At 44.0% G+C, this 10,752-nt stretch overlaps 1 protein-coding gene across 1 annotated transcript in view; it reads left to right on the plus strand.

Moving 5' to 3' along the window:
- The window catches only part of LOC124804857 (acetylcholine receptor subunit alpha-L1), a 617,332-nt gene extending 610,815 nt beyond the window's left edge, over positions 1–6,517 (plus strand). Inside the window, exon 8 of the mRNA XM_047265212.1 lies at positions 4,454–6,517. Within this exon, the coding sequence (XP_047121168.1) occupies positions 4,454–4,645 (192 nt within the window). The 3' untranslated portion in view covers positions 4,646–6,517. The remainder of the gene's footprint in view (positions 1–4,453) is intronic.
- Positions 6,518–10,752: the final 4,235 nt, after the last annotated feature.

Here is a 10,752-nt window from a genome sequence, read left to right on the forward strand (position 1 = left end):
GCGTGACCATTCTGAGTACACATATCATTTACTGCCTGGAAATCATGGCTGTGAGGCTAAGAACTACCTACGTACTAAAGGGATGGGGTTGGGGGTGAGAAAACAGTGTAGCCAACGATGCGGGAAAACTCGACTTTTAATCACCCAGCATTTGAGAATGTGAAAACTTAGTGACTTGTTACAAACTTTACACTTCATTTCAAGCCTTTACTATACTTTTTCTCGCTGCCAACCCCCACAAACTGACAGGAGGAAATATTTTTTTTGCGTGCCATGCTTTCGTACTTGACGTAGTAGAGCAAGATGTTTTAATTTTCTACTTCTTTGCTGCTAATCGTATTCGCCATACAATTTCTATCATTGTACGAGGCAAAGTTCAGGAGAAATGACGTCAAAAACACTTCAGTGCGTGAGCAACTGCTGCAACATTCACATCTTTTTAACTTATCACTTCTTAGTACTAACACTATTCGCAACACATTTCATGGACGGTAGCCACATGTACAACTGGATGTATGTGAAAGATTATATCACTGTACAGCGCAAATTCAGGAGATATGACATAATAAACATTGAGCTGCGTGAAAATGAAACTGCAGAGGTAAGTTGGCTAGAGATACAGGTGTAACACGTGGACAATACATTTGAAATGTGTTAAATATGTGTGAAATATATTTGTCATGTGCTTACGTGGTCAAATCCATGGGTAAAACGCTCATCCTAAACCCCTGGAATGACTTCAACGAAATTTGTCATATTGATAGCTATATGGAGTGAAATGCTGTGTGGGTGAGAATCAGCAGCATCTTATTGTGATGACTGTGATAACGTGGAGAGCGAAGGGGGAACGAGGAGATGGACAGACAGTGAGGGGGAAAGAGGTGATAGATGCAGACAGGGGAGGAGGAGATTTGCAGAGAGAGGGGAAGGGAGAAGGGGAAATGAAATGGACAGAGAGAGAGGAGAGGAGAAGAGAAGGAGATAAACAGAGAAATGAAGGGAGAGGAGATGGGCAAAGAGGAGGGAGGAGATGAACAAAGAGAAGACGAAGAGGAGATGGAGTTAGAGGGGGGACGCGAACAAAAGCGGAAGGAGCAGGTGGAAAGGAATTTGGGAGAAAATGGATTGGGACATGAAGAATGGGAGATGGATAGAGAGGAGATGAAGCAGGAGATAGTGTAATGGCTAGATAGAAAATGTACCCGGGCGACATTGGGTATTCAGCTAGTTCCGACTAAATGAAATACACTCCTGGAAATGGAAAAAAGAACACATTGACACCGGTGTGTCAGACCCACCATACTTGCTCCGGACACTGCGAGAGGGCTGTACAAGCAATGATCACACGCACGGCACAGCGGACACACCAGGAACCGCGGTGTTGGCCGTCGAATGGCGCTAGCTGCGCAGCATTTGTGCACCGCCGCCGTCAGTGTCAGCCAGTTTGCCGTGGCATACGGAGCTCCATCGCAGTCTTTAACACTGGTAGCATGCCGCGACAGCGTGGACGTGAACCGTATGTGCAGTTGACGGACTTTGAGCGAGGGCGTATAGTGGGCATGCGGGAGGCCGGGTGGACGTACCGCCGAATTGCTCAACACGTGGGGCGTGAGGTCTCCACAGTACATCGATGTTGTCGCCAGTGGTCGGCGGAAGGTGCACGTGCCCGTCGACCTGGGACCGGACCGCAGCGACGCACGGATGCACGCCAAGACCGTAGGATCCTACGCAGTGCTGTAGGGGACCGCACCGCCACTTCCCAGCAAATTAGGGACACTGTTGCTCCTGGGTATCGGCGAGGACCATTCGGTACCGTCTCCATGAAGCTGGGCTACGGTCCCGCACACCGTTAGGCCGTCTTCCGCTCACGCCCCAACATCGTGCAGCCCGCCTCCAGTGGTGTCGCGACAGGCGTGAATGGAGGGACGAATGGAGACGTGTCGTCTTCAGCGATGAGAGTCGCTTCTGCCTTGGTGCCAATGATGGTCGTATGCGTGTTTGGCGCCGTGCAGGTGAGCGCCACAATCAGGACTGCATACGACCGAGCCACACAGGGCCAACACCCGGCATCATGGTGTGGGGAGCGATCTCCTACACTGGCCGTACACCACTGGTGATCGTCGAGGGGACACTGAATAGTGCACGGTACATCCAAACCGTCATCGAACCCAACGTTCTACCATTCCTAGACCGGCAAGGGAACTTGCTGTTCCAACAGGACAATGCACGTCCGCATGTATCCCGTGCCACCCAACGTGCTCTAGAAGGTGTAAGTCAACTACCCTGGCCAGCAAGATCTCCGGATCTGTCCCCTATTGAGCATCTTTGGGACTGGATGAAGCGTCGTCTCACGCGGTCTGCACGTCCAGCACGAACGCTGGTCCAACTGAGGCGCCAGGTGGAAATGGCATAGCAAGCCGTTCCACAGGACTACATCCAGCATCTCTACGATCGTCTCCATGGGAGAATAGCAGCCTGCATTGCTGCGAAAGGTGGATATACACTGTACTAGTGCCGACATTGTGCATGCTCTGTTGCCTGTGTCTATGTGCCTGTGGTTCTGTCAGTGTGATCATGTGATGTATCTGACCCCAGGAATGTGTCAATAAAGTTTCACCTTCCTGGGACAATGAATTCACGGTGTTCTTATTTCAATTTCCAGGAGTGTATATAGTACTGGCCATTAAAATTGCTACACCAAGAAGAAATGCAGATGATAAATTGGTGTTCATTGGACTACTATATTACATCATAACTCACGTGTGATTACATTTTCACGCAATTTGGGTGCATAGATCCTGAGAAATCAGTCCCCAGAACAACCAACTCTCGCCGTAATAACGGCCTTGGTACACCTGGGCATTGAGTCAAACAGAGCTTGGATGGCGTGTACAGGTACAGCTGCCCATGCAGCTTCAACACGATACCGCAGTTCATCAAGAGTAGTGATTGGCGTATTGTTACGAGTCAGTTGCTCGGCCACCATTGACTAGACGTTTTCATTTGGTGAGAGATCTGGAGAATGTGCTGGCCAGGGCAGCAGTCGAACATTTTTTGTATGACATGCAACATGCGGTCGTGCATTATCCTGCTGAAATGTTGGGTTTCGCAGGGATCGAATGAAGGGCAGAGCCACGGGTTGTAACACATCTGAAATATAACGTCCACTGTTCAAAGTGCCATCAATGCGAACAAGAGGTGACCTAGACGTGTAACCAATGGCATCCCATAACATCACGCCGGGTGATACGCCAGTATGATGATGACGAATACACGCTTCCAATGTGCGTTCACCGCGACGTCGCCAGACACGGATGCGACCATCGTGATGCTGTAAACAGAACTGGAGTCATCCGAAAAAATGGAGTTTTGCCATTCGTGCACCCAGGTTCATCGTTGTGTACACCATCGCAGGCGCTCCAGTCTGTGATGCAGCGCCAAGGGTAAGCGCAGCCGTGGTCTCCGAGCTGATAGTCCGTGCTGCTGCAATATCGTCGAACTGTTCGTGCAGATGGTTATTGTCTTGGAAACGTCCCCATCTGTTGACCCAGGGATCGAGACGTGGCTGAACGATCCGTTACAGGCATTAGGATAAGATGCTGGTGATACGAGGCCGTTGGGATCCAGCACGGCGTTCCGTATTACGCTCCAGAATACACCGATTCCATATTCTGCTAACAGTCATAGGATCTCGACCAACGGAAGCAGCAATGTCGCGATACGATAAACCGCAATAGCGATAGGCTACATTTCGACCTTTTTCAAAGTTGGAAATGTGATGGTACGCATTTCTCCTCCTTACACGAGGCATCACAACAACGTCACCAGGCAACGCCGGTCAACTGCTGTTTGTGTATGAGAAATCGGTTGGAAACTTTCCTCATGTCAGCACGTTGTAGGTGTCGCCACCGGCGCCAAACTTGTGTGAATGCTCTGAAAAGGTAATCATTTGCATGTCACAGCATCTTTTTCCTGTCGGTTAAATTTCGCGTCTGTAGCACGTTATCTTCGTGTTGTAGCAATTTAATGGCCAGTAGTGTATATCCAGGTGACTCAGCTAGATCCGTTAACATATGTAAAATGTCGTCTTCGTTGAGAAAGGACTCACAATTAGGAGCGGTTATTTATTCTAACTAATATGATTTGGTCTCAGCTTGTTTTATAGTTCAAATGGTTCAAATGGCTCTAAGCACTATGGGACTTAACACCTGAGGTCATCGGTGCCCTAGACTTAGAACTACTGAAACCTAACTAACCTAGGGACAATCACACACATCCATGACCGAGGCAGGATTCGAACCTGCGACCGTAGCAGCAGCGCGGTTCCAGACTGAGCCGCCAGCTGTTTTATAGTTTTTAGCGTCCCCTCTGTCGTATCTTGCCACCCTATCGGAATGGCACCAGTTGAGAGCACGAAGAAAGACGATATCTCAATGAAACGTTGTCGTTGCAGGAGGACCAGGACTGGGGCTTCGTGGCGATGGTGCTGGACCGGCTGTTCCTGTGGATCTTCACCATCGCCTCCATCGTGGGCACCTTCGCTATCCTGTGTGAGGCTCCAGCTCTCTACGACGACACGAAGCCCATCGACATGGAGCTCTCGTCGGTGGCCCAGCAGCAGTTCCTGCCGGACATCGACTTCTAGTGGACGACCGGCGACCCCCGACCGTCTTAAGGTGCCGGCTCCACGAAACGGGTGTCTGCGACGAGCTGATACCGCCGAGATTTGGGAACCTAGATCGAATAATAAAAGCCGTCTGCTTTTGTGCTGCATCTATCTACATCAGCGAATCGTAGTAATGTTAGTGGACTCCGCTGCCAGTTTACGCTGTCGTGTTTACCAGTATTTCAGTGAGCGAAGCGTCGAGCTGACTGATAGTCTGGAGCTTAATCCAGTTACCTCCACCGGAAACCAAAGATATTTCATTAATGCGAGATGCTGTGTCCCAAGCCATTCCGTAATTCACAATATACGGAGAATCACACCACTGCGGTGGCGCAAGATAGAACAGTAACTTCAAAAATTGTTTACTGGTTGAATGTGAAAACCATGCGGGTAAAAGGTCCTTAGACTTTCGACATCAGTGAAGTTTCCTTCCACTGGGAGTATGTTAGATCTCTGCTGTATCTTATAACAGCTCAAAAGAATATTTTACAATAGCTACAGTTATGGACGTCGTAAATAGGTACCAGTTTTCAAACTGTAACCTCGCGCTAGACATACCCCTATTCAGATCTTGCTACTGAATTTTCATATCAGAATTACATTGAGATATGCGTTTTTTATTGCAAGTATGGAGTGAATGAGCTTTATACCTGGGCTTCTGAATTAATGGACCCGTATGTGACACAGGATTGCTTAAAAGGTATTCGAATGGTACATAAATAATTTAATACTTTCCCATACATCATCGTCATCGCCCATGAAACAGCTGTTTATGGACTGAGACGGATAAAAGGTATTATGCACATTCAAATCTTGCCTACGCGGATATCTGCACGAAAATCCAGTGCGATCTTACGCACTGATCAGGAGGAAATATTCTAAAAAAAACTGTATTTTACATTTATGAACAACAAGTACTTCAATTTTTTAAAAGTAGTTAGTAATCTTGACGTTAAGAGTGTATTCTTCAAATATTCGCAGATATGAAGTATAAACGCACACACGAATACGCCACAAAACATCGAAAGATTCGGAAGCAGCTGCAGGAGGATAACTGTAACACATTGCGATAATGTTAGTGTTCGTTAATGGATCTACATACACAGAGGCTGCGCTGTAACTAATGCACTTATTGATGGTATTAAAAAGAGATATGTATTGATACTGAAGGCATGTCGACTGCAGTATTTATCATTCGTCCAAATTTCGCAAAGCTGATGCCTTACTTGGCAAATGCAATGTGAGATGAGCACGTAAGTTACTGAATGAATCTAATCACAACATTCCGCTATAGATCTACATTTTTCCCTTGTAAGGGCAGCTCATCGCACACTTCCTGCCAAAACCACCGCAAAAATGCCTGAAAGCAGTGCAACATAAAATTTTAGTCAAGTATAAAACGTATATCATGCGGCTCTTTTGTTTTTCGATTGAAACGGGTTTTCTTTTATTTGCATTTAACTTGCAACTGAGGAAAGCCTCATTCTCTTTCTTCACACTTTTCCGCGAATAACAGAACTGAAACTTGTAATAGATACAAAGTTCGTCACTGAAATATGACGTATTGGTACTACCGAACCGCACGTGTTACAGGATATAACATTAGGTTCGTAAATGTGGCCCACGAATCACGAGGTATTGAATCATAATTCCAAAGTATTTAATCATGTTTAATATTTGTCAAAAATTATGGACAATTCACGTGGTAGAAAATAAAATCAGGAGTGTTGAAGATAATAGCTCAGTTAAACAATTTCACTAAACTAAGTAACTAAAGTTTGTAAAAAAAAAACATTGTCCGGCGGGGTCATTAGATAAACTGACATTTTAAAATTCTTATGCCGTTCTATTGATGGGGTGTCGATTATATCAGCTTTTACAATGTCTGTGGTTTTTTGTTTCTGTAGTGTGATAAAATGAAAGAAAACGGTTGTTTCTCCTCTCTTCACATTCATTCATCACAGCTACATTTCATATTTAGGCGTTATCCATTTCAGTTAGACATAACAGTTAATCAGCTTGATGTCAAATCGATATCCCATCTCCCGAGGCGTAATTTAACAATAAACGCGTTACTAAAAGAAGATCAAATAAATAGATATACTGTTCATTATAGCGCTAGCGAAACAATTGGAGATGGGTGTATGCGTGTAGGGGAACGTAATTACCAAGTTTAAGTAGTACAATTCCTAGTCATCTGGACAACAATTAATTCACTACTTAATGATTTTTATTGCTCTTTATCTAACTAAAAGTGAGTTGTGAATTAAATTTCAGGTATCTGAATTTTTTATTATTGTCACACTTCACAAAAATAGTGTGATTCATAACTCATCCTGTTTGCTCAGAGAGTACGACTGAGTTCTACACACATTCATTTTTCAGGGCAAAAGAAAAAAAAGGTTTTTCGTAGCGCCACAGATATAAAATGCTTTGGTGGTCCAAATTAAACAATTTCATTTGAAATACGATTATTTGTTGTTACATGAAAGTCTCTTTACCACTGTGGAGCTGCCATATACAGTAGAGTTGAAAGATGTAAAGTTTATTACTCACGCTTTATGGAAAGTTGTATTTTCTACTTTAGTTCCTGTTTGGTCTTTCTTGCCAGTAAATAATACTCCATATACGGTCTAAGTTGTACTCTTGTATAAAATAAGAGTTTTTTCAAGACTGATACAGCTCTGGTTTCCTCTACGAAACGTTTGTAGCCGGGGCTAGAATGTCTTACATGTTCCATTTCATCAATTATTAACGAAAAGTATAATTTTTAACAGTATTTATGCATAATTATTCTGTTTGATGTTCTCGGCATTCTGATTACTGTACAACTGGTTTCTTCAGTAGGTATTCATGATTAACAAACTAAAATATTGTCAACATGTTAGTAAATTTTTGCATTTTCCCATGGTGTCGTGCCAAAGAGACCGGTATGAAATGTCGATTTTTTCGACGTCATTTACATATAGGTGTGTGTGTGTGCACTATACTACATATTTTTGTAATGTACTGTGTAATATTCTTGGTGGATAAACTATTACATAAGAGGAAACTTTCAGTGTTGTTCTCTGCTTTCTGTTGGCTGTACGCACCATGATTTTCCATAAATTTACTGCATATCTGTAGAAGCAATCATAATGTACTTTGCTACTATAATGTTCTGTTCATTTATTTAGAGGTCAACTTATTACAAAATTTTCAGTAAGAAGGGTAAGTTACAGAAGAAATACAAAATCGAGAAACACAGCATCGAAAACAAAATCTGAAAACGCCAGCAGATCTGTGTAAGTTGTGGTAGTTCACAAAACTAGGAAAGGAATTACTAGCAAGTGTTTTAACCCACTAAATGTAACTACGATGATGTATACAATTGAAAGTTGCTCAGTTAGTGCAACAAGAAATTTACAGGCACATAATTACAAGTCACATTCGCTATACACAGGGGAGACATCTTACGCGCACGTTTACTCTGGAGGATAAAACAGAAACTGTAAACTCCAGTGGGGAGAGTGCACTAAACGATTGGGCTGCTCCAGAGTAATGGAAAGGACTCTGTAAAAGAGACCATAGGACTGCTGACCAAGTGGCCGTGCAGGACTTCTGTTGCGTGAACTGACTCACATTCAGACCAGGGGGGACAGCCTATAAAAACAAAGGGAGGAAAGTACTGTTAGGGAAACATACATGTGTATTGGTTCAAGAGCATCAGTTCCCTAGTCGCAGTATACTAAAACGATCGTGAAAATTTAAAAAAAAGTAAGGAGTAATTTGAATGTGATCTAAAGGTGTATAACATGGCAATAGACACTACATCCACTATTGTATCCAACGCATCTTAACATAGGTCTGATTATAGTATGTTCACGGATATCTTCTGGGTATTTTGGTGTAAGGGACCCCACAACCTCAGGTGGCTCGTTACATTTTTCGTCTGGTTCCTTGCTCCAATTAGCTCTTCATCTGTATTACACTGAAAATAGTGCACAGCATGGCTAATATCGACGGCATGCGCTGGGTATCTCTTACACAGGCTCTGACAGTACCTGCCTTTGACAACAGAAGTAGACGTTATACCATGGCTTCAAAGTAAACGTGTCCCGTGAGCAGAATCTGAGCTCTTGCCTGCGGAGCAGCGAGTACTTTATCTCCGCCGTATCACAGAGAATATGGTGGGGTGCCGTGTGGAAACTTGTGTAAACGAGGTGATCGATCCTTATAAAACGCTTAAATAACTCTGGACTGTTTTTATATTGGCTGTCGCACTGTAGATCAGTTATTTGAAGTTGCAGACTAGCTTCTTTTCGTTTTCACATTCAGCTGTGCTACGACTCCCGACTTATTTCCCAACGTGACTGGCGCTGATCCGTTTAGACACACAAACTAACATATCTCATGACATGACAAAATTTTCAGCGTATTTCTGCAGCGCTGCTATGGATGTCACATGCATGAAACCTACACATCCATAAAGCGCTAAAGAATATGTAAAAAATCTTTACAAAGGCTTAGCAAGCTGGCTCAGGAAGTTGTCTGACATAACTGGGCGGGACGCATAATTGTCGTGTTTGATAACACCACACACAAAACTGTTTTACCTGAAGTGAACATAAATGTTCAACAGCAAACCACCATGTTTTCATTTATTACCTTACCGTCCACGAAAGAGCGCAAAGACTTTACTGAAAGCAGTGCAATTTTGTAGCTCATTCGTTCGAATTTTCTTTTCTTTTCATCAGAGAGCTTCTTTTACGTTTTACGAGGGACGTTTGAAAAGTCCGTGCACAGTCCGAGAGATGGCACCACTGGCGTGTAGCGAGATCATGTTTAGTTAGTAGTATCTTTGGAAAGAACACACGCCACGTTTCAGCCATATTGGTCTATTTATTTGTGTTTGGCATTCGTGTGAATCAAGGAAGTCGAGTGATTGTCAAAAAACGGCAGAAAAAGAGTTTCGTGTGGTGATTGAACATTGCTTTATGAAAGGCAAAAAACCGCCAGGAGACTAAAGAGAAGCTTGATAAACATTACGGTGACTCTGCACCTTCGATTAAAACAGGTTATATGTAGTTTAAAAATTTTCTGAGTGGCGATATGGGCACAAGTGGCGCTGAACGTTCTGGAGGCCCTGTGGAGGTTACGAGTCCAGAAACCATCGATAAATTCCATGATATGGTGACGGATGACAGAAGAGGTAAGGTGCTTGAGATTGCTAGTGCTGTGGGCATCTCGAATGAACGGGTTCATAATATTTTGCATAAACATTTGGACATGAGAAAGCTATACGCAAGATGGGTTCCGCGATTGCTCACGCCTGACCAAAAACGGAATCGTGTGAAGTGTTGGAAGGATGGTTTTCAGCTGTTCAGGAAGAATCTGCAGGACTTTAAGCGTCGTTTCGTCACGGTGGATGGTACATGGATACATAACTATACTCCTAAGACCAAAGAACAATCTAAGCAATGGGTTACCAAGGGCGAATCTGCACCAAAAAAAGCGAAGACCATTCCTTCGGCCGGAAAGGTTATGGCTACTGTCTTTTGGTATTCGCAGTGGATAATGCTCATCGACTATCTGGAAAATGGTAAAGCTATTACAGGTGCATATTATTCATCGTTACTGGACCGTTTGGAAACCGAGCTGCAAGAAAAACTCCGGCGATTCGATCGCAAAAATGTCCTTTTCCATCACGAAAATGCACCAGCACACACCTCAGCATTTGTGGTCGCAAAATTAATGGAAATGGGATTCCAACTCGTTTCACATCCCCCATATTCTCCAGACTTATCTCCCTCGGACTACTATTTGTTCCCCAATTTGAAGAAATGGCTTCTGGGACAAAGATTTTTTTGAAACGAGGAGGTGATTGCAGCAGCTAATAGCTATTTTGCACACTCGGACAATTCCTATTATTCGGAAGGGATCAACAAATTAAAACAGCGTTGGAGGAAGTGTATAAGTCTAAAAGGAGGCCGGCCGGAATGGCCGAGCTGTTCTAGGCGCTTCAGTCTGGAGCCGAGCGACCGCTGCGGTCGCAGGTTCGCATCCTGCCTCCGGCATGGATGTGTGTAATGTCCTTAGGTTAGTTA

This window comes from Schistocerca piceifrons, chromosome 7 (assembly GCF_021461385.2).
Source record: "Schistocerca piceifrons isolate TAMUIC-IGC-003096 chromosome 7, iqSchPice1.1, whole genome shotgun sequence".
Lineage (NCBI taxonomy): Eukaryota > Metazoa > Arthropoda > Insecta > Orthoptera > Acrididae > Schistocerca > Schistocerca piceifrons.